Below are 25,194 nucleotides of genomic sequence, written 5' to 3' on the forward strand. Positions count from 1 at the left end.
ACACAAATGGCAGGTGTAGCTCCGATTTTGTGCATAGTGGCCAAAGTCACATAACAGTGACTTTTGTAGCTCAGAAAAGAGGTTTGGACCACACTTTGTGTATTTAAGCGATATTATTAAATGAAACAATCAATAATAAGACCAACTGGTTGCAAAGTATCAGTCCTGCAATTACTGGTATGTAAGACACTTGATGCGATTGTATGCAATTTGTCACCACAGAAAAGTAAAAATTGAATTTATGCAAAAATTGTGAGTGTTGGGTCACAACTTTCACTTGTCACAATCTTCATCTGCGGTGTGTATGGGGGCTAAGTTCACAATCTTCTGGTGAACACTGCCCAGCCCAAGACAGCTTTCACATTAGATTTCCTCTATACATGTAATGCTATTGTTCCAGGAGTACATGTATCATCACAATCTATTACATAGACGTTACTCATTTGTATGCAGGCCAAAAGAACCAGATATGTATTTGCATTAACAATGCCTCTGGTCAAAACTATCAAAGTCTCTGTTTATTTATAAGAGGATATGAATAAAATGGTCCACTCGCATGACATTCTTGTCATAAGTCTTGACAGTCGAACCTATTTTTACATTTGAACCATAAAACATCTACAATGTTACTGTGTTATATACATTCACTACGTTTCCCCATGTCTGCCTGTAGGTGTCACCTTGTGTCTACACTAGCTTAGTTGGCTTTAGTTGAAACTATGTCATGATAGTTCATAATGCTGGTACAGCAGCACAGATTTCACAGGATAAATAGGATTTCAGTAGGCAGTCAAGAGCAACAGACATCCCCACCGACTCACTAGCTTCTCCAGAAAACTGGAACAGCTACAGTATCTCCTTTGTACTGTACACAGACCATAGTGTGATCTTCAGACAAGTTTTTGGAAATCAGAATTATGTTTGAAAGAACCACATTGCACATCAAAATAGTGTGATAGTTTTCTTTTTATTTGAAATAAAGTGGAGGAATGGATAATCTATTTAATATTGATAGTGATACATTTTGCACTGTGTATGTTAAATCTTGGAAGAGAAACATAAAAATTGAAGTTTAATGCAAATATATGTTACTATTTGCTTAGAACATACAACTCACAATACAAATAAATAATCGGGTAAGCTTCTTATACATTTTTTTCCAATTTTCAAAGTTCATCACGAGGAAAGTCTCTATCATTGCACTAACAATTGACACAAGATCTTTTGGAAAACAAATGGCAAAAGTAAGTTTTCATGCAAATTTACATTGCTATAAATGACAGTGGAGAAAAATGATGAGTTAAATAAACACTTTGAGGAGGATAGTATAACAAAAAATTGTGTAATAAAAGAGAAACAAAGTATGCTATTTAAACAATGACGTGCAAAATAAATAATGGTAAAACAAACAAGTTACAAGACACACTAATCACAGGTACGGGCATTACCCAAAAATAAAAATCTATTTGAATACGCAGAAAAAGTAAACCTAAAATATGACAGGGGGTTGACAAGCAACACCTCTCTCACACAACACATTGCTGTGTGCAAGTCAACTCATACTGAATGCACTTTACTGATATTATAAAGTAAATCAATGCCATATTGTATCAAAGATATATGGGGTATAATTTGTAATTCAAAGAATATAGGCAATGTCTATTATTCACACACGCACAGAGGAAGAGAAGGCAAGTGTACGCCTGCAGAGCACGTGAGGGGTAACGGATACCTTGCGACAAGTTGCTGAGCAAAATATTTAGTATGTAACTGGATGCTTGTGTACCCTTTATTGTAGTCCACAGTGCATTAACAAATTAACATTTCTCTGTGTATTAATCTTTACAATTCTCAAAGATGAATGATAATGTTTTAACAGGATATTATTTACATAGTAAGAGGCAATCTAAGAAACACAGGATCCGAATGATTTTTGAGTACTGGTATTACATTATTTGAAAATGGTTGCAAACAGAGATATAAAAGTAAGAAATTACACTTATAAGAAGTATATTTTATTTGTGTTGAGAAATAAATACTATTGAAATAGCCCCAAGATACAGGAAAATCCTACAAACGCAAATAAATCAGAATGTTTTATATGTGATGCAAAAACATATATGCGTGAAAAGGAAAGGGTCTACTGAGTGCACAGATGCAAGCACTCCATACCTTCCAGCAATCACACGATACCAATTTTCTGTAGTATTGTAATGAATGTGTACACTGCTGTATGAAAATGCACATTTTGGAATGTATGAGAGGAATTGTTAGCACAACCCATTTATCGCAAAAATTGTTCAGGAGAAAGTGAAACTAGGTGCCGATATTTCTATTCACAGGTAAAGTGACAAAAGACAAGGTAACTACTGACTTGTGCCTCCATTGGTTACCTTCCTCATCAATACCTGAAGGTCCACTTTGCACCTGGACGCAGATTCTCTCATATGAAACCTATTCATATTTTTAAAAACGGGATTGTCTATCTCTTACTAAGAGCACAGAGGCGCTGCACAGAATAATTAACAGAATTGCTTGATAAAATATATGGGCGAGGGCAGGAGAGGAAGTCTGAACCTGCAACATACTTATAGTTGTCTTCAATTTCTTCACACGATTAAGTTTAACGCAAGCAGTAACTTTCATAATCAGAAACTGTATCCTATTATATACGAAAGTTGAATGTACTATCAACAATAATTGCTATGCAGGTGGGTTACAATTCACTTGGGAAGAAACAGGATGATGTAAAAATATGATTATTAAAATGAGTTCAGATTTTTGGTCATTTTTGGTCATCTTGTTAGCTGATATTCTTATCCCTATGAGATAAATATATGAAAACAAAATTTTCAGTTACATTTGCATTACATGGCTAACAATCTGAAATAAACTTGTACACACAGCAACAGTGTCATGACAAAGAAATTAGGATATTATTGCTTTGACTCTCTTCTTTACTTTCAGGCTACAGTGAAATGCCTCAGAAATCAAACATTTGAGATATTTGTGATGATAGTATTCCTTTTCCTCCTTCAAAAAATAACTAGCCTTAAAGAAGCAATTTCAGCCTTCAGCTTATCTACTGATACAAAGAGGCGTGCCTGCGCACCACATTCAAATCCACACCAGCCACCACCACATCATCTGCGCTCTTGCCCCGCATTCACTCATGGTGACTTGTTTTATAATACTTAACAGTTCCAAAATATGGAAATATTGGGTTCATCATAACAAGGAATGTCTATTAAATACCAAACATGAAGACCAGGAGTAATTTCTGCTCTCTCAGGTCTAGTGCAACAGTTCCGTTAATGTGTGTGTGCACATACAGAATAATTCATGATGCACCAGCACTAATTTACACCACAGTTCACATACGAGAACACTCTTAACTCCAACTTGTTGCTTTAATGCACTCGCTCTCCGAAGATTGGGACGAAAACAGCAACACACTGTGCTGAGATATGCAGTTCATCTTCAGACAACGATGTATTTAAGTACTCACACCAAATGTCGTTGTGCAACGCCACACTCCAGTTAATATTGAGACAACATATTGGCTATTATAGATAATTATCTAGAAATACCTAACACTACAGACAGTCAACAAACTCACTATTTTTAAGTGTTTCATTTGTCTGCAGTGAGTTAAATTTGCAAAAACACCCAGAATTTCAGGAACATCAGCAACTCCACTATGGGATAATCATTTTTCTTTTGCTTTCAATGATTTTAGTAAACATTTAGAAAATAGATCTTTCACAAAGCTACCAAAACAGGCAATGCAGATAACTGTACGAGAATGCACGGCTACAACATACAAGTTTGAATGAACTGGAAAAATACATGCTCTTCATATGACCTAACTGCCTGGCGGCTTACAACTGCACACAACTGATAAATGTATCTATTTTTAACAAATATATTAAACAAATACAAAACAGCAATGGGCTTGTTTATCATGACACCAGACAATCAATGGGAGTGATTTTACTGTTGAGAACAGTGCAAACACTTTAGCATACTTATTACATAATTGTTAAATGCACATTTCGATGCTCCCCCATCAAGTTAAAAAACCACTTCAGTTGTGATGTACAAATCTTGACTTTACAAATAAAAGAGAAACCTGAAGAACACTTTTATTACAGTTTGGAGAAACTTATCTTCCCTTACTGTACCTACTCACTGGCATTTGTAATGCATACCAGTTTTACAAAGGAGAAAGATAATACTTATAAACTGCATGCATATCAATCATCAAAATATCTTAATAAGTACAGCCTGATGTGATACACTTTCAAGTTAACCATCACCAGAACTGGGCTTAGTATCCCCTTGGGACAGAATCTCAGCCTTCATGAAGTACCTTAAAAAAGCTGACATACAGTTTATTGGGCGCAACTTAGAGCACTTTCATAATTAAAAAAAATAAGAATTTCAACACAGAAATCAAAATAAATCTGACATCATTACTAGAAATGCCCTTAAGAACACTGCCTGGTTTGAGGACAAGTATTACAATGCGTACTCTGACAGAATACGTAAGGTCAAACAGCCATTAAAAAAAAAATTATGCGAACAGTAAGGTTGTCTTACGCTGACAAGCTTTTGGCTAAAACTTTATTACAAGCAACATCCTAGAAGGGGCAAAATAGAGGCAAGAAAACATGAATAAGGAATGACAAATTTGAAAGAGGTAGATTACTCATTTGCATGATAAATGGAATGAAAAACAAGATTCACTACAGAATATATATTTGGATTTCTGTATACCAGCTGCAAGTATTTATTATAACAGCTGTAACAAAGGAAGATACATGCACACAACACATAAATGTAAGGCAATTTTAATATTGTGTTGCAAATATATCATGGAATCAGTCATGATGATTATTTGGTTCCACACCTATTCTTACACCAGCACAAGAATCCCATACAAACAATAAAAGTCCATATGTAAAACTGAACCAGGGACAGACAGGAAATCTATGCATTTAAGTAAACACAGCATGAAGAAAGCCAGGATTCAGATGTTCCCAAATGATTTTTCAGAACAGACAAAAAACACACGGCATGAACTGGGAAACTTAAAAATCGGCAATGTGCCGACAACTAAATGAAATGCTAACGAAGACAAAGAAAATGCTGAGTAGAGACAAGGGGAACTGCAATGAAAAGCAAACACATACTATCACAAAACAGTCAACATAGCAAAAATGAGGACGACAATTATGAAGGAATTATGATATTTACATATTTTCAAACTATGAACTAGACAATACATTAATTAACTACAGAGCAACACAGAGTGACAGGGCAATTAATCCTTGTTCCTGTGCAAAACTTCAATGAAGCCCTAAACAAATAAATATTTAATAGAATTATAATAAATATATATGTATAATATGCCTATTACACTGTCCCTGCATTGTGCCCAAGCACTCACATATAAAATTTTCTTAAGTGTTAATCAAATTCAAACCCTGCTCTCCACGCAGAGAATGTTTTACATAAAAGATCTCAAACTTTTGAATTGTAACTGATGATTAATTACGGAGTTTGGTAAAAATGTATAAATCTCCTCCTCCCTTTCAAAAAAATTCAGCATACATTTTTCCTTCATTTTCTACTGACAAACAGAAATATACCAGTACTTAAATACATAAAAAATTGAGAGCATCCATACAGTTGCACACTGTGATTTTTGGAAAATGTTAAGACCAGCCTGGTGACAGCCAAATACACTATCAATGTTAACTCATTGCAGAACGATTTCATGCACTCTCACTGAAGGCATTGGTGTTTAACTTAAACTCTTAGAGAGCAATGAAGGCCACAGGATTACAAATGCTGTGAATGGTCTTTAAATGTAGTTACAGTTCATTCACAGTTGACTCCGTCAGTCATAGCGTGCACTATTCAGTCCATTTAAAATCGTAGTGTTCACTACTTAGTCGGTTCATAATCTGTTTTTCAAACATTGAAGTTCTCTAGGAGGAATACGTCTTTACGAACACACAGATTACTTGGCATTTCCACTGACTAGTTTGATTGTGGTTCTACGGCATTTGTGGAAGTCCGTCATGATTTACAATTGCCCAATCTACATACATAACATCAAAAACTCAATTTACAGCAATTCTAAAATGAATCCAGAGACACTCAATATTTCGTAAACAGTAGCTGCATAAATCAAACAATATTTCACATATGACATAGATAACACAAAATGTATTATCTAAAAAAGAAAAAAACAGCAGAATATACAAACTACACAATAGTTCTCATGAAGCACACATTGTTTCCCAAGCACAGCAGAATTCCAATGACTGGATAAGTGATATGACTTCAGCAAAGAAAAATGTACACTGCATGAAGAGTGTGTGTGTGTGTGTCTTTCTCAACAACAAACAGCCATCACAATACCACTGGCTCTGCTCCACTGCTATGGTTCTCTGAAAATAAAAATTACCTGAAACAAACAAGAATGGCGTTAATTGGAAGTATAGCGTGCAATAAATTTTCAAGTTCAAAATTATGCACAAAACTGAAGATTGACAATAGGAAAGGGTATACACTTTTTCAAGAGAGATGAAAAATGACACGGAAGCTACGAAATTTCAATAAACATAAGAATACGCAAAATCACAACATAATCTACTTCAGATTCACAGTTTGGATGTCAGAAGTGGATCAAAACAGTCAAGTGTCTTGGAACAGGATGTATATTCCACTAGCAAAATTAAGAAAAGAATGTTTTAAGTGCATGATAAGCAACACATTTCAGAGAAAGACTCATGCATTTGGCTTAAACATAATACAGGAATGTACATGTCATCAATTTCTGAAAGAAACTGAATTTCAATTTAAGCACAAATCTGAATAAAATTCTGTATATAAAAAAAGAGACTCGCCAAGGAAGTCTTTTTCTTCACACACACACACACACACACACCTGTATCTTGAGGTACATAAGGTTTGTACCTCTATACATCCCCTGTTTTTCTGAATGATTTTCTAAGTTTTACTGAAGGTTGACACTGACAGGGCTTGGCTGTACGCTTATTCTGGCAGTCTTTACGTCTAATTTCTCAATGATCCAAGTTCATTCCATATTTTGTACCTACTCGCATGCTATAATAAGGGAGATGACAAAAATACTCTGAGCAACCAGTTTCTACTTCTTTGAGCTCTCTCTCAGAGTAGCTTACGAACAATAAAAACAGAGTTGCCAAAGCCAACCTTGCCGATTGGACCAGTTGCAGTGCCAATATCATAAAATGCTGAATCAAAGAGTGGATACCACTACTGACACTGTGAGCCCCTCACCTAAAATTATGCTAGAGCCAATATCATTTGGCAGCTTGTCCCGGGCCTACAGGTGGTGTTTTGGGAAAACCAGAAGAGTTCTTCCCAGGAGAAGCGACGGGACCAGAACCGGCACCAGTGCTGCCGACCACTGCCGCCGTGCCCGCCGACCCGCCAGCTGCCGAGGACGTGACTGTGACCGGCGAACTGCCGCCAGGTGTCGGAGTGCTGGCCTCACTCCCAGAAGACACTCCATCGGTCTCCATCTAGTGAACAACAACAAATACCATAAACCCTAACTGAAGTACCAACAGCAAAAGTCAAGCTTCTGTACACATAAAATGCATCAACAGCACTGTCTCTCTTCTGGTTACAGATCCTTTTTAAGATAACACATTTTTTTCTCAATAACGCAGCTGTTCACATTATTATGGAACTATTTGTCAAGAATAATTTTCAATTTGTTCGATCAACTCAGAGCAGAAGGACGAGATGTTTACCTTCAGAGTAGTTTTGCACTCTGCCAGAGTAAGTTTTTAACGGTAAATATCATCAAATACAAAGCAACAATAGTGATGCAAATTTTAAACTTCAAAATAAAATCCACTCAAGAACACGCTCTGTAACATACAATTTCTGGACAGTGCCTGTCACTTGCTACTACGGCTGCTGTGTACACTGCGTAAGAGTTTTCTCCAGCTTGTACGTAGTGGGAGAGTCTTTTTGTAATCCAACAAAATGGGTGCTTGTCTAGGCATAAGAAAGCAGTTCAATGTGGCGTGATTTCCCCACAATAGCCATTGCCAAGAAACTTCTAAGAGTTGCAGCAGGAAGCAGCACCATACAGAACAGCTACAAGTAAGGAAATGGCCAACTGAAGTAGCTACATTCTCCTCTGGTGGCTGAAAAGCAGTAAGGCTTGAAGGAGCAGTTTTGAAGCTCGTGAAATTGGGAATCGGCCAGGCTGCTGTCGTGTGGTGCAATGAAATAGTGATGGGTTCAAGCTGTTCTCCTATCTGCACATATTATATCATCTCCCACAGTGTGATGTCCTGTTACATCTAAATATTACAAACATCTTTTGCTGTCACAGAAGCTTGGAAGTGGGACACACTATCCTTAACATGTCTTATCCCGCTTCAGGACGACGCCAGTTTTGTAACATCTGCAGTGGAGGTTGTGTTGCGGAGTGTATGTTGGAAATTGGAAAACTGTGATCAGAGAGCATTCCTGCGCACAGATGTAGGTACCGGTTTGGTCATTTGCCTGTTTTCAAGGCAAGTGTTACTGTTTGGTGGGCATACACCTACTGTATTAAGAAGCTGCATTACAGAGTAAGAATATCACCTAGTTGGGGGTGTCATTTAATGAAAGAAGCAGATTTGGCCTGATCTTGCAGAAGACAAGAAAATCTTGAACTCCCATTTGTTCCAGCGATTACCTGTGGCGTTTTTGTGTGCATCCTTCTACTTTTTAACTTCATGACTATTATCCTATTTTGTTTACAGACCGGTGAAGCTACTGTTTACAGCTCTCGTTTTCCAATTTTGTGGTCGGAACTGGGAATTTTTCTGAAAGTGGTAGGATTTCTACATAGCTTTTCGTTTTTGACTTTGGAACAGTGAGAAGTTTAATCCTACCTCACAGGTCAAAGTGAGGCTGACAGCCCTTATTTAGCATTATAGTATACATTGTAGCAGTGCATAGAAATAATTTAGGCCTGTCAAGAAACGTTTCTGAGGATGTCTACAGAGCAACAAATCACAGTTTGATTAACACAGAACTTTGGGAAGGTTCCTGGTGTAATATGGAATGGAATATTTTAACCTATCTGCATTCACATGTCCCACTACTGAGAACATTTCTGCACGTTGTCTTGTGTAAGACTCAGCCAAAGCGTAAGGACATGATGTACAACTGCTTTCCGTCCTTCAGCTAATATTCGACAACAAAAACTTCCTTCCTCATCTGAGCAGACTTGTTCCTTTCTGGCAATCACACATTAATTTAAAGAAGGGAGGAAATGGAGGTAGAGGACAGGGAGGGTAAGGATGGGGGAGGGAGAGGGTAGGGGGGAGAGAGAGGGGGGAGAAGGGGGAGGGGGAGAGGGGGGGGGGGAGGAGGTAGAGAGGGGGGTTGTGGCACTAAGACATTAAAAATCCAAAACAAAAACAATGTTGCAAAGAATAACATTGGGTTGTGGCACTAAGATATTAAAAATCCAAAACAAAAACAATGTTGCAAAGAATAACTGTCAATGTTATGCAGTATTGAACTATATGACACATGCAACTAAAATACACAAACACATGTATATTTCATTTGAGTAGTTTATCTCTCAAATTCTATATTGCCTATTAGTCTTATATTGGTACTTTCCAATTTTACTTACTTCTCTGTAATTTTTCTTTTATTTACACTCAATAAATGTAGTAGTTAACTAAGTCAATCAATAATGATAATACATAAAACATTGTATTGTTAACATCACAAAATTATTGTAATTTTCATAAAGAAACAAAACTTCTGAAAAAGCTATTTTGATACAGTTAGCAAGGAGGGACTGTATGTTTTACCAGCGAAAATTGGGTGTCCTCCAAAACTCTCGAAGATAACCAGTACTTTTCATGATGACATACCGTATTTACTCGAATCTAAGCCGCACTCGAATCTAAGCCACATCTGAAAAATGAGACTCGAAATCAAGGAAAAAATATTTTCCCGAATCTAAGCCGCACCTGAAATTTTAGACTCGAAATTCAAGGGGAGAGAAAAATTATAGGCCGCATCTCCAAATCGAAACAAAGTTGGTCCATTGTAATATGAGACACAATTTAGGTCGAATGAATGACGATACAGCGACAGTAGTTTGGTTTGAGTCGTAAGCTCAGCAGTCAAGCTTTACCAGGTAGCCATTGCTATGCGACAGGCGCTCCGTCCATATTTATACGGGTACCCTTCCTTTTCCACGTGCTTCATCTGGTTTGAATTGATAGCTTATTTTTCTTTGATCTGATAAGCTCAGTTTTCTTTGTTAAAGGTGTTTACGTCACTCTAAGCTGAAAATGCGTTACTGTACTGTGTCATGCATTGTTTGCCGCATTCTGATAGTGCGTGTTTACGGCCTGTCGCTGCTCGCGGCATGGCTTGCTTTTGTGCGCGCTACTGCTGCTGCCTTTTTTTTTTTTTAAGAAAAGAGGAATTGTCCCATTAGCGAAACAATGGCAAGAAACTGCTATTTGTTGTTACTTACACTGCTGCTTTCTTTGATAATGATCAACAAGAACCAAATAATAGACTGCGTATGATAGAAGATGTTCTGAACGAGAGTTTAGCGAAAATTTTTCTCCATTTGGAAATCTTTGCAGGCGCCTCTTTAGTACACAGAAATTAGAGTCATCTTAGATTTAAAAATCTAGTCAATTGCCGTGCTTCATTTCTGACTGTATCACTATTAAGCATAAGAATAATACGAATATAAACATGACTTGATATTTATATTCTTCCGTGTTTGCTGTTGTCTCACTCTAGTTTCGGAGTTTATTAGGCAGACCGGATTTAAATGAGATAGCAGCAAACATGAAACAATACATGGCAAAACGTTTATATGCATATTATTCTTATGGTGACGAGAATACTGCATGTGATGCACAATTCATACAAGTTCCTATTATAGCAACCATCTCTTCTCACAGATGGGAAAAAAATTCAGAACGTAGAGTTGGCCATATTGATAAACATCCCAAACAGTCTTGCCAGTCGGATTTTCGTAGTACATTGAAAATAGCTCGTCTTCCACTTTTTTTTTTTAAAAAATTTATTTACTGACGCAGAGGTTTTGGCGCCAGTATTAATCTTTGTGCCTACAAAGCATGCCTGTGTAGCGCTACATATATTCGACGGCAGAAGTAAGTTGTGGCGGCACCCACCAACTTTTTTCAGAATTTCCGCTGGCTTTGCACTCGATTTTAAGCCGCAGGTGGTTTTTTTGGATTACAAAAACTGGAAAAAAAGTGCGGCTTAGATTCGAGTAAATACGGTAGAGGGTGCTGTGATATTTGGAGGAAGCACATAATATCCTTTCCTTGAGCGAAGATCTGAGTGCTATCACAAGGACTTATTTGTAAGCAACCTTTTATTTGCTGACAATGCAGCATTCACAGCTCATACTCAAGTTGACCTTCAAAGGCTCATGGACAAATTTGTTGTTCTCCATGTCTGTGAATGTACAGAAGATCATGATTATGGCGCAAAGATACAGAGATATCCTGCCATAAGATTAGATGGCTTCTAGTTGAATGTAGTCATCACAACGATGAACTAAATACAAGAATAGGCAAAGCGGCAAACAATTTCATGAAGCTCTGCACACGAGTACAGAATAACAAACACCTTACTGCAGGCTGTTCTAACGGAGCCCCAGGGAGGAGGAGCATCCCGGAGTACTATGTGCAGTGGCTTGGAGCCTGTTTGGTGGGGGAATGCAAAGTCAGTGCGCCCTGGCCCCATTAAGCCGCAGCTGAAGCAATAATCCATGTTCAGTGACAGTTACGGCCAGTTGCAGAAGTCCTGTGCCTCAACAGGAGTATCCATTTCTATTTATTGAGAGGGATGGAAATCCCTAGTGCCTTGTCTGTCACAAAGTATTTAATTCTACTAAGAAGTGCAACATACAGCGTCATTATACACGTCTTCACGCACCGCATTAGGAGCACACAGCGAGCTAGGGCTAGCATCCAGGATGAGGAACGATGTACCAGGAGACATAAATTTCAAAAAGAATTCTAAGTACAGAAGGAATGGAAATAATTCACGTACTGTGTTGCGTTTATACTTTTCACGGGAATGACAGTGAAGAAAACAGAACTGAAGAAGCAGTCTGATAAAACCAAAAAGTCACTCACATTATAGCTACGAGTGGCAAGCCATTTTATGAGACGCTTCTCGTAAAATCATGCGTGGTAGCAGCTGCAGAATGTTTGTTTCCAGTGGAGCTGCAGGCAATTGAAGGCATCTGCCTTTTTAACAAACAGTGCCTCATCGAAGCCTGGGCATTGTAGCAAGCATAGGGAGACAACTACGGAAACAAGCCAAGAGCTTTATTGCATTTTCGTCAGCACGTGACAAAAGCACAGACATTTGTGACTGTGCTCAAATTATAATATCTGTACTTGGTCTCGACACGGTACTGCAAGTAACTGAGGAAACCTTAGATGTGGTGCTGATTATACCTCAACAGGACTACATATTTTTGAAGCTGTTTGGGAATCAGTGTACAATATGAATTTCCCTTGGGATAAGGTCCATTCTGTAGCCACAGACTGTTTGCCACAGTTGATATGGTGTCATCAAGGTTAGAGTTCTCATTTAAAAATAAACTCAAGGACGAATTTGGGAAAGACATTTTGACTGTTCGTTGTTCCATACACAAACAGACGCTGTATGCTGAAACTGTGGAACTAGATGATGTAACGAAAGTTATGTTCAAGTGTGATAATTATGCATGGCGTCGTAGTGGAAATGACCGTCAACTCGTGATGGCTTTTGAAACAAGATTCTGAGAGTTTGTCATTTTTTAAAATTAAAATTAAATTTTTCAGCACTCGTTTCTCAGATTTACCCGATGGTTTCTCATTGTTATTCCAGCTGGAAATTACTGACTTCCGAAATTCATACTACAATATGCCGAGTTTGTCACGGTGGTGTCGTTCATCATAGAAAAAAAAAACATTTCCCGAGATCCACAAAAATGCTGCAAAGATCACATGCACGTTTGGATCTACCTATTCTTGTGAGTAGCTTTTCTCAACAATGAAAAGAATAAAAAACCAAGGAACGATCTTTTCTTCAGGACGCGACAATGAAGGCCGGCCATCCTCTGCATTAATGCTGCGAACACTTCGACACACAACATTATCGCTTGTTATGAAAAAAAAATGTCTAACTCGGTATACAATTGCCCCACCTGGGGGTGGCAAGTGGGCTCTTGAATTGGACTCCTGAGTCACCGATGAGCATGCATGATTGTACTTTAATCTTCTGTTACGAAGTACATTGATAATATTTACTGTAGGAATCATCATACTAATTAACAGTGTAGTTCTTGTGGGAAAATGTTCAGACCCTTAATAAGTAAGAAAAACGTAAAATTGAAATGTTGATAAAAAGTCGACTTTGTAATTGTGTTTATGTAAATGCCAAGTAAATTTTATATGTAATCTTGTAGCGGGATTATGTGGATTATGAAATTTTAATTCAATCTTAAATTTAAAAAAAGAAGTAAACATAATTTTTTTTTGTCAAAATGTTATGGAGGTTGTCGTGGCTTTGACTTCATGACTTAGTTATACCTCGCTTCAGTTCAGATTTTGTAGATAATTATTGTATTTTGTACTGGTTATCATTTTTTACAATCAAGAAATGGGGGTCCAACATTGCTCAAGTCCGTAGGTCTAACCATAAAGTACCCTACCTGTGACCCCTGGGTGGTACTAAGGGAACAACAACGAATTGGCATGGGTGGTGCAAAGGGAACAACAACGAATAGGCAATCAGACGTAAAGTCTTTTTTTACCTCCTGATCAAGATACAACACAGAATTATGACAATTATGAACAATTTCTCAAAGGGACCTTCTAAGGACCAAAATATCACTAGGATCCTGGGATCTGTCCTACGTGTGTGTCAACTGAACATTGAAGGTATTAGTTGTGCTAAAAGTGAAGCCTTGTCTAATCTGCTACTCTCTCACGAAGTTGATCTGGTAGTCATACAAGAAACCCACACCAGTGAGGAAAAGCAGCTACAATCCAGAGGAAAAATACCAGGATACGATCTTCTAGGAGCAACGCATTATCGTGCCTATGGTAATGCTACATATGAGCGAAGTACTATAGATAATGCCTTTGTTCTGTCTACTAGCACTGAGGACGACATCCACTCCGTTGTCATAAGAGTAGGTGACACTGAGGTTTCAAACATCTACAAACCTCCAAATTCCAAGTGGCCCAATCATGTTGTAGACATCCGATCACACCCAGCAGTCTACATTTCAACCGTCACCACCAGAATTGGAAATACAAAACTAATTATGAAAATTGTGAAGCAGTAGTGGAATGGATGGACAGAAACAACCTCTTCCATAGCTTTTATGCCAGAGACTGAAGCATGTTCAACTCAGCAGCCTGGAAAAGAGGGTGCTGTCCTGATCTGTGCTTTATGTCCAGAGATGAAGGAAAAAACCTTTACTAACTACTCGAAAGGTGCTTAATGACTTCCCTCACAGTCAGTACAGACCTATGATGTATGAAATCGGCATCCAAATCCCCCTGATCACATCCAACCCTCCACCACACTGGAATTTCAATAAGGCCAGTTGGCCTGGCTTCACTGAAGAACTTGGTAACTGTATATGTCGAATACCACCTACATATGAAGCTTATGAATGATTTATAGGAGCTATGATATCTGCAGCACAGAAACATATCCCTACAGGGTATCGCAAAGAATATATTCCTGGATGGAGTCAAGAAAGCAAAAACCTTTACCAACAATTTACTGAGAGCAATGACCATGAAATTGCAATCAGCTTTTACACAGCCTAGATGCAGCCATGAGGAAAAAATGGAAAGATAAAGTTAGTTCATTTGACTACAAAAAAATCAAGCCAAGAAGCTTGGTCTCTTCTAAGGATCTTGGAGATGGAAAAACAACTGCATAGACAATGTCAGAAACCCACCCAAACAAGACTGCCTCGCATATAGTCATGATTTCCAAAAGCACAAGGAGCAAAAATCTTACTAAGGATATAAAGAAAGAAATGAAACTCCTTAAACACAGCTCCCCGATGACACAACCCAAACCATTCAACGTGGAAGAAATAAACACTGCCATCAGTGACACTAAATTAGGTAAACCCCCTGGTTAGGACAGCCTACACCCAGAGTTCTTTGCTCACTGTGGAAAACAGGCTCGTGCCTGGCTAGCCAAATTCTACACTGATATTCTTGAAAGAGGCCAGATACCAAAGCTCTTCAAACAAAGATTATTGCTATACTGAAGAAAAATAAACCAAGTGAAAAGCCAGAAAGCTACCGCCCTATTGCCTTGCTCAGCATTGCATATAAACTCCTGGAAAGACTTTTACTGAACAGAATTGGTCCTGATATACTCAAGGTAATTCCAGTGGAACAGGTGGGTTTTAGACCACCCAAGAATAAAACAGATCAAGTTATGTCTCTTACAACAAACATAGAAGCAGGCTATCAATGAAAACTTAATACTTCAGCAGCAGTCATAGATTTAACAGCGGCCTATGATACAGTATAGAAAGGCAGAGTACTCTACAAGCTCCTTTAAGTTATTCCATGTAGAAGAACTGTACGACTTTTGAACACCAAGCTGAGCCAAAGACAATTCTGTGTGTATAAGGGGAAAGATGTAAGCAATAAAAGATCGTTGAACAACGGGCTACTTCAAGGGCCGGTTCTTGCTCCCTTACTGTTTAGTATGTACATTTTAGACATGCCAGAGACGCTTTCAAAGAAATTCGCATATGCACATGACTGGGCCATTGCTATTAGAAAACAAACCATTGAACAAATGGACGAGATCCTGACAGAAGACCTCAAGAAGCCGACTCAGTACTTCATAAAAGGGCACTCAAACCAAACACCAATAAAACTGAAGTTTGTTGCTTTCATCTAAGCAACAAAATGGCTAATAGGGAGTTAAAGGTGTGCATGGACAACCAGCAATCGAGACACAACAGGTAGCCTAAATACCTAGGGGTCATATTGGATAAAACGCTGTCTTTCAAACATCATCTCCAAAATGTTGCTGCAAAAATAACAACTCGCAGCAACATAATTCATAAACTATGTGGAACAACTTGGGGATCTACAGCCTCAACTCTGCGATGCTCGGCTCTAGGGTCAGTGTACTCGACTGCTGAATACTGCACTGCTGTCTGGCTCAATAGCACCCACACTAATATCATAGATACCCAACTAAATACCACAATGTGTCTTATCACTGACACGATCAAATCTACTCCCATACACTGGCTACCAGTACCAAGTCATATTCCCCCCCCCCCCCCCCCCCCCCGCACCAGATCTCAGATATGAAGACGTTCTCTTAAGAGAATTTAACAAAATAATGGACAATCCAGAACTACCAATACGTTCTGACACCAGCAACGCAAATGCTAATCGCCTGCATTCGAGAAAACCACCGACAAGAGATGGCATGAACTTGAGGAACAGCAACTACCAAACTACCATTGAGTGGCAGAAGAGACTTAACGACAAATGCTGCCCAAAAATGCCTCCTGTGAAGAAGACGCCACCGCCTGGTTTCAACCTCCCACGCAGACAATGGTCCACAGAATCTGAACCAACCATGGGAATTGTGCAACCTCCCACTTCAAGTGGAACATAACTTCAACGTCTGAGTGTGACTGTGGTGCTACACAACAGACGATCCAGCACATCATCAACGTATACAGGACAAGAAAGTATAATGGCAGTGCTAGTGACTTTGCTCTTGCGACTCCACAAACTATAGACTACATTCGTAATCTAGACATAGAAGTGTAAATTTCAATCATGATAGATGTTGTATCTCTAGCCATATGCTAAATAAAATAAACAATCAAGAACCCTTTTTTTTATCGAATATGGAAGATAAATATTAGTGTTGTTGTTGTTCTAACCATGTATTTTTCATCAATATCATGTGCTGATATGTTGCGGGTCGATATACCAACAATATCAACTGGTAATTGCTACTATAATTAATATTTTTTTAAGCCTGTTAATTTTATGATGAAACACTCAAGATATTTACGGTAGACAACAAAGATATTTACTGCTTAAACGCAATGCAAAGAGCCTATTTATTCAAGAATACTAAGGCTAATAAATACTCTGGGACATATAAAACTGAAACTAAAACACACACACACACACACACACAAAACAACAACAACAACAACACTCACAACTTGTTCCCCAACAAGACACACATCGACCTCTTCCTTAATCAACTAATAATGTTGAGCACTTTCTTAGAAGTTGATCAGTCAGACACACAATGCATGCAAAATTCTTAAATGCAGCAAGAAATCCTTTCTGCCGCTAACCTTCTCATCTTTGTCTGCTTCAGCATCAACAATGGGTCCATTTTCTGCTTCAAATTCCTTCAGAACAGCATCGAGGTTGTAACGGCGACGATAATTGACAAAATAACTACGCACGTGGGCCTCTGTTTTTGTGCCCAGAACTTCTGCAATTGCACGGAAGTCCTTTCCATATTTGCGCACACCTGTTGGTACAGGAAACCATCAACTATTAAACATTCCAGTAAAGATACAGTAGAACAATAAGTGGCAATATTGCCACGCACTACTTGAAACACACACTACCTGCTGCAAAATGGGTCATAGTCTAATGCTAAAATCACTACCGTTAGTTCAGGTATCGTATTTTCGATATCGAGGCAAATCTGAAGAAACTTTCACAACATTACATATCATATAAGTAATTGTTACTGTGGGGGAAGCCATTTGGATGAATTGAGACAAAAGTAACAGACAACAGTTAGAATGGAAAAAAGCCACCCTTGAGGTAGAAGCTGCCACACTGAAGAAGAATAGAGCAAAGAAAACTCAAACATTGGGAAATCAAGGATGGAATAACAACAATATTATAGATTGCTACTCACCATTAGAGGAGACACTGAGTTGCAGACATGCATCACAAAAATACTGCGATAAACATGAGCTTTCAGCCAAAAGGCCTTCTTGTAAAGTAGACACACACACACACACACACACACACACACACACACACACACACACACACACACAAAAAACCACTACCTCTCACCGCTGAGGACAGATAGCCTATAGCAACTGCAGCTGATGTGGTAAGGTATCTGTGGGTGGTGGGGGTAAGGAAAATGGTTCAAATGGCTCTGAGCACTATGGGACTTAACATCTGTGGTCATCAGTCCCCTAGAACTTAAAACTACTTAAACATAACCAACCTAAGGACATCACACACATCCATGCCCGAGGCAGGATTCGAACCTGTGACCGTAGCAATCGCGCGGTTCCAGACTGAAGCGCGTAGAACCGCATGGCCACACCGGCCGGCGGTGGGGGTAAGGAGGAGGCTAAGGTAGGGATGGGGACAGATAGAGTAGTCAGGGAAATTATGTGATCTACACACTAAGCTGCAACCAGTGTGTCGCTTTCTATGTGGGCACGACAATAAACGAGCTACCTGCTCACATGAATGCCCTCTGACAAACTGTAGCCAAGAGGCAGCTGGACTACCCAGTTGTTGAAGATGCTGCCCGATACAACCTGCCTTCCATCAATTACTGTTTCACAGCCTCCGCCTTCTAGATCTTTCCTAAAACAGCAGCTTTCCTGAACTGCGCAGATGGGAACTCTCCCTGCTACACGTCCAACATTCCGTAAGCCCCCTGGCCTCAACCTCCGATAGATCCTGTCCTTCACCTTCCCTGCTTCCACTCCAGCGCTACACAGCCTTCTATTCCACCAATGTACACACTAGCCTTTGCCCATCCTCTACTTCTCTACTTTTCCACTCTTCCCCCCTCCCCACCCCTCTCAAACTTCCCGACTGCACCTAGCAGCCCTGCATGCTCCCACAAGCAGCACTAAATATTTCCCCACACCTTCCCTCCCCCTCCTCCCTATCCCAGCTTCCTCCTTACGCCAACCACCCACAGAGGCCAGGGACACTGATCAAGTGTGTGTGTGTGTGTGTGTGTGTGTGTGTGTGTGTGTGTGTGTGTGAAGAACTTATGGTCAACAGCTCAAATGTATAGAAGTCTTTCTGTGGTCCCTGTCTGTGTCTCAATGTCTCCTCTATATGGCGAGAGTAATGAAAAACACTGATGAGAGAGAAAGAATGAAAATTAAGTGTAGTCTCGACCAAAACTGAAAATTTTTATTACATGTTAGAACAGAAAGGCAATTTTAACTTTTTTGGTTTACCTCCAGGCATTTATTAAATTCAAACACTAGAAACTTGGAAGACATTTATTTGTATCTGTCATTCCCTTTGAGTCATTATATAAATCAACACTAATATTGAAGAGGAATACATAAATACACATACCTTGCACTGCAAGCAACAATTCGTCATTTGTCCAACGAGCATTGATACGGGTGTTCGAGTCCAGAGGTCTGTACTCGTCAATGCCTTCAGATGTCTTTCGGCGGAGAGCACTCAAGGTTTGCTTGTTATTCTGCACCTGTTAAAAGCCAGATAAATCTAATCAAGTTTCTTGTAACAGAGCTGACTCAAATTATAAAGTACTGCTTCATTTCCTTTCGTAAATACAACAAGTACATAACCCTGTTTTAACCCCCAAGAGAGAAATAACTGGACGTAAGAGAATACGGTGCTCACAGTGGTCAGTAACTGTGGCTTTTTCTACTTCCTTGGATGAATTTAGTACACAGGGAAGGAATTATATGAAATACCAAATTTATTCCATTAATGAGACATTCAGAAAGTTTCACACATTTTGTTTGCAGACAACACGGCAGCCGTACACTATGTGATCAAAAGTATACGGACACCCGGCTGAAAATGACTCAAGTTCATGGAGCCCTGGAATTCAATATGGTGTTGGCCCACCATTAGCCTCGATGACAGCTTCCACTCTCACAGGCATACGTTCAACCAAGTGCCGGAAGGTTTCTTGGGGAATGACAGCCCATACTTCACGCAGTGCTGCACATGGAGAGATATCAATGTCAGTCAGTGAGGCCTGGCACGAAGTCGGCATTCCAAAACTTCCCAAAGGTGTTCTATAGGATTCAGGTCAGGACTCTGTGCAGGTCAGTCCTTTACAGGGCTGCTATTGTCGTGTAACCACTCCACCAGAGGCCGTGCATTATGAACAGGTGCTTGACCGCGTTGAAAGATGCAATCGCCATCCCCGAATCGCTCTTCAACAGTGAGAAGCAAGAAGGTGCTTAAAACATCAATGTAGGCCTGTGCTGTGATAGTGCCATGCAAAACAACAAGGGATGCAAGTCCCTTCCATGAAAAACACGACAACACCATAACAGCACCACCTCCGAATTTTACTGTTGGCACGCCACATGCTAGCAGACGACGTTCACCGGGCATTCGCCATACCCACACCCTGCCATCGGATCGCCACATTGTGTACTGTCACTCTGTCACTCCACACAATGTTTCTCCACAATTCAATCATCCAATGTTTACGCCCCTTACAGCAAGCGAGGCATTGTTTGGCATTTACCAGTGTGATGTGTGGCTTATGAGGCGCCACTCGACCTGGAAATCCAAGTTTTTTTTTTCACCTCTCGCCTAACTATCATAGAACTTGCAGTGGATCCTGATGCAGTTTGGAATTCCTGAGTGATGGTCTGGATAGAAGACTGCCTATTACACATTACGACCCTCTTCAACTGTCGGCAGTCTCTGTCAGTCAACTTACTGAGGTCGGCCTGTACGCTTTTGCGCTGTACGTGTCCCTTCAAGTTTCCAATTCACTATCACTTCGGGAACAGTGGGCCTAGGGGTGTTTAGGAGTGTAGAAATCTAGTGTACAGATGTATGACACAAGTGACACCCAATCACCCGACCACGTTCGAAGTCCACGAGCTTGGCGGAGCGCCCCATTCTGCTCTCTCACAATGTCTAATGACTACTGAAGTCGCTGATATGGAGTACCCTGACAGTAGGTGGCAGCACAATGCATCTAATATGAGAAAAAGAAGTGTTCTGATCACATAATGTATATGACCAGCATTTTATGATGATTATGTCCACAGAGGTAACCAAAATGTCAAGAATTAGGGAAATATTACTGCGAAATGAACAACATTATGCATCTCAAATACGGGTTCTTTTAGCCTGAGTGGATTATACACTTCAATTTTCTTTAATTGTGCTTGTGAGGATAATATATACCAGTACAACAGGACAGATAGTGTTTTGTAAAGAGGTTATAAACAAAAGTAAATAGAGAATAATGGAGTATAGCTGAAATAATTCACACAATAGTGACGGAATTAGGATTAAGAAACGAGATTCTCAAGGTAGTACAGAACGTTTTTTGGGCAGCCAAGTAACTGATAATGGCAGAACTAAACAGGCTATAAAATGCTGATTGCCAATAGAAAGAAAAGCTTTTCCAAAAAAGAGTAGTATGTTAACAATTGATATAGACAACTAATATAAATGTAAGTGATACGCAGTCTTTTCTGAAACTGCTTGTAGCACAGCTTTATATGAAAATGAAATGTTAACAATAATCAGCACAGACTGGAAGAGAATAGAAGCTTTTGAAATGCAGTGTTACTGAAGAATGCAAGGATAGTTGGAAAATAAATTAACAAATAAATAACATAAAACTCCACCACCTTGTGAATGTAATCACTGGAGTGTCCAGATATTGCCAGAGTTACTGACCTGCCTCTTTAGGGAGACTATCTCGCGGTCCATGGCCTTCAGCATGTGCTCGCCCCCTGCGCCAGCACCGCCTCCCTGCGATGATGCCATGGCGACCAGGTCGTCGTGGTTGATGTACATGCCGCGCGGCGGCTTGCGCTTGTGTCGCAGTAAGGAATGCATGTGGCGGTCTCTCTTCACAGGGCCTGTCGTTGGACGCACACTGCCGGTACGCCTGCAGGCAAAAACAATTGAAAATTTACAGTAAACTGAAATGTGAAGCCATTTTTTAAGAACATCTATCAATTTGGCCTTTGGTGTAGCTTCCCAGATATAAAACTACACGTGAAGGTCACTCGAAATTTTGAGACTTTAAGAGTTTGCCATTGGGCTGCTTCATTCTGAGGCTGGTATTAACAGTGACATATGCCGTCAGTTGCACACATTTTAGATTGCTCAGCCTGTCGGGTGGTCCATCTAACCGTCAACTGTTTCACTACACGAGTCTGTCACACTGAGGCAGTAATGCAGTTGTTATTTTATGATTTTAACGTGCCCACATCTGTCACTGTACAGTTAGCAAGTCTTTATTTTGTTTGGAGAATGTGGTTTCAATTCACAATAATGCCATGTATTCGCCTTTAGTGGGATACCTTTTTAAGGTGCAGTCGGCCTCAAAAGGAACTTTTTAGGGAGGTGAACTCACATCAATGTTTGAAAATTAGCAGTAGATTTTTGTCGGCACTTCACTTTCTAAAGCAAAAGTCTGCTGCTAGTTTAACAAGCGCAGTCATGAGAGAAACTATCTCTACGATGAAGTCGATTAGGCTGGCCACTACTGAGGAAAACGAGCTCAGAGCCCCGACGATAACTGAAGAGGATGCCCCGCTGCACCTATCAACACACTGCAGGCACTCTTTGAATTAGATGTTGTTCAGAGGATCCTGCACGACAATCCTGAAGTGAAAAAGGTCTGCAGTTTTTGAGTGGTGCATCTTCTAACCATTTAAAAATCAAACTGGGTCTATAATCACTAGAATACAGAAAGTCTCCAATGGCTGACTGCAAAATGTCTTGTCACCTGGTGGCTGTACCTGTTTACATGCAATTAAAATGCTACATTCTTTCCCATACATAAGGCAACCACTATGTGAACACGGGTTATTATTTATTCATTTACTGAATGAACATTGTTGGAAAGTTTTCACACACTTTCCTTGACTTTTAATTCTCTCAAAATAAAGTTCATAGTTTTTCAGAGGTGCACACGCATTTACTCTGTTTTTCATCATCACGTATGTTGTTCATCTTAAGTCAACCATTGTAAAGAACGCTAGTCGAGTCAGATAAATAAGTCATTTAGTTAATTAAAAAAAAAAAAATACATTATTTCTCCCTGCAGATATTTAAATACTCAAACAGGTTATGGGTCATGAGAATTTACTAAGAAAAATATTGTCAGCTGCAATTACTAGGTGAACTCTTTTTACCCCAATTACACAAATTCTGTTGAAAGAAAATTTACAAAGTTTCTGTGAGACCTATCACAAAATTAGATGGGAAGAGTTATGATGCCTGGAAATTCCAGATGACTGCAATTCTCAATGCCTACAGAGTTTTTTGTCTTTTAATTGCAACATGAGTTCAGCCTACTAAAACCGACAATGCACACTGATAAGAGAAAATGGTAAAGCTGTCGGCACACAGACCGTGCATCCAAACTTTGAGCGTGCCAAGTTTCTGACGTCATAGCATGGAATAGCTCGTTCAGGAGTCTTACCGAATGTGCAGGGTAATATCTAGCAGGTCAGATATTCTGAGCATGCGTCTGAGCGTTGACCAATGAGATGGCACAAAGCCACCTATGTCACATGCACACCATCTCCTTTCAGCACAGAGTTGTGAGGCGCCATACTGGCATTCATTTCAAGCCTATATGTATATATGCTGTTTCTGAGCACCAGCAAATTGAGAATCACTCGAAAACCCATTGTTAACTGTGTGATTCATTGCAAAAAAATAATGAGAAACATCTTATTCATGGCAAAAGTATTACTGTAACTTGCATGTTATGAGAGTATGCCATTTGAAGGCAACGACACACTGAGGATCCACCAAAAACGCATTTTTCTTGGTACAATTTGTTATAATTAAATTTCAATTAGCAATTTCAATTTAGCAAGTTTCAATATATTAGGATTGGCTGTGCGAGGTTTGATGTCAGTTTAGTGTAGTGAGTAGCCTTACCGGCTTCTATTGAAATGCCAATTGTTCGCTTCTCACCATGTCTAAATGTTTTGTCCAACATTCGTGTAATAGGTTCTGACACATTATTATTAGTTTAATATATGTATATGCTATAGTATTTGATGTTATGTAAATGTAAGTTCACCTTTTTTTTTGAGGAGTGAGTTTGTTCGATTGGCTTAATCTGCAGGACAGCTTGCGCTACTTGTATAACGATATTTTGCTCCTTTTTCTTTTACGTTTCGTAATTCACATGTTGCAAAAATTCTGCTACTGGGTAGGAGCAGTGATGGAGTAAGAATGAGCTTAGGGTTTTACTAAAATGTGGGAATGGTGAAATATAGCTTATCTTATGTGGAGAACTATTGCAAATTTTATTGCATTGTTTGTAATAAAACTTTTATAAGCCTGTGTCCTTACTTATTGGGCACGGTACTTCATTTTCCGTCCTAAAACATGTACATGGATATTGAAGATTTTTACTTGTGTATATTACATATAGAACAACCTGACTAGCCTATGGGCAAGAGAAAAACGTGCGTTTTGATAGAGTTAATGTGGGAATTTTATGCGCACCCGTTTGGTAGACAGTGTGATTTACGAGCTAGAAACATCCTGCAACTGCCGCTGGAATGCATTGTGATCGCGTATAGCATGTTGGGGCCCATGTACCGTATGCACAAGTCACATCGTTCCTGAGCATTCAGCAGTACGTTGAACTCAGCACACTCAACGCTGACGTTCAACAACATGATCCGTGTGCCGACGGCTTTCGGCTATGGTCCAGATTTCCACATTAGTAAAGGACAATTAAATGCAAAATCTGTTAGTTTGCAAGACAGCATGCAGAATGTGGAACAAGTTGAGATTCATACATGAGTAATTATCAGAAGCAAAAAATTTAAGCTTATTGCACCATTTTCATGAATACTGGATGAAAGTGAATGATTTGGTCATTACGCACATAGCTAAGTTGAAAAGCTGGCACGGCAGCTCCGAAATGTTGAAGAAAGTGTCGAATGCCATAGCGACAAAAATCATCACTCCATAGTCGCTGAAATACAACACATTTAGAACAGCACAGGGAAGCAATCAACTTGTCAACAAAATATGAAGAAGTTGATGTAATGACTCATCACAGAGTCCTAATTGGTCATGGATGATG

At 39.4% G+C, this 25,194-nt stretch overlaps 1 protein-coding gene across 1 annotated transcript in view; it reads right to left on the reverse strand.

The window, feature by feature from the left end:
- Window positions 1-948: 948 nt before the first annotated feature.
- LOC124550959 (REST corepressor 3) overlaps window positions 949-25,194 on the reverse strand; it is a 63,867-nt gene continuing 39,621 nt past the window's right edge. The window contains exons 8-12 of the mRNA XM_047125774.1: window positions 21,804-22,017; window positions 19,470-19,605; window positions 17,459-17,640; window positions 7,336-7,580; window positions 949-6,478 (exon numbers count right to left, since the gene is read on the reverse strand). Of these exons, the coding sequence (XP_046981730.1) occupies window positions 7,359-7,580; window positions 17,459-17,640; window positions 19,470-19,605; window positions 21,804-22,017 (754 nt within the window). The 3' untranslated portion in view covers window positions 949-6,478; window positions 7,336-7,358. The remainder of the gene's footprint in view (window positions 6,479-7,335; window positions 7,581-17,458; window positions 17,641-19,469; window positions 19,606-21,803; window positions 22,018-25,194) is intronic.

The sequence above is a fragment of the Schistocerca americana genome, chromosome 9 (assembly GCF_021461395.2).
Source record: "Schistocerca americana isolate TAMUIC-IGC-003095 chromosome 9, iqSchAmer2.1, whole genome shotgun sequence".
NCBI lineage: Eukaryota > Metazoa > Arthropoda > Insecta > Orthoptera > Acrididae > Schistocerca > Schistocerca americana.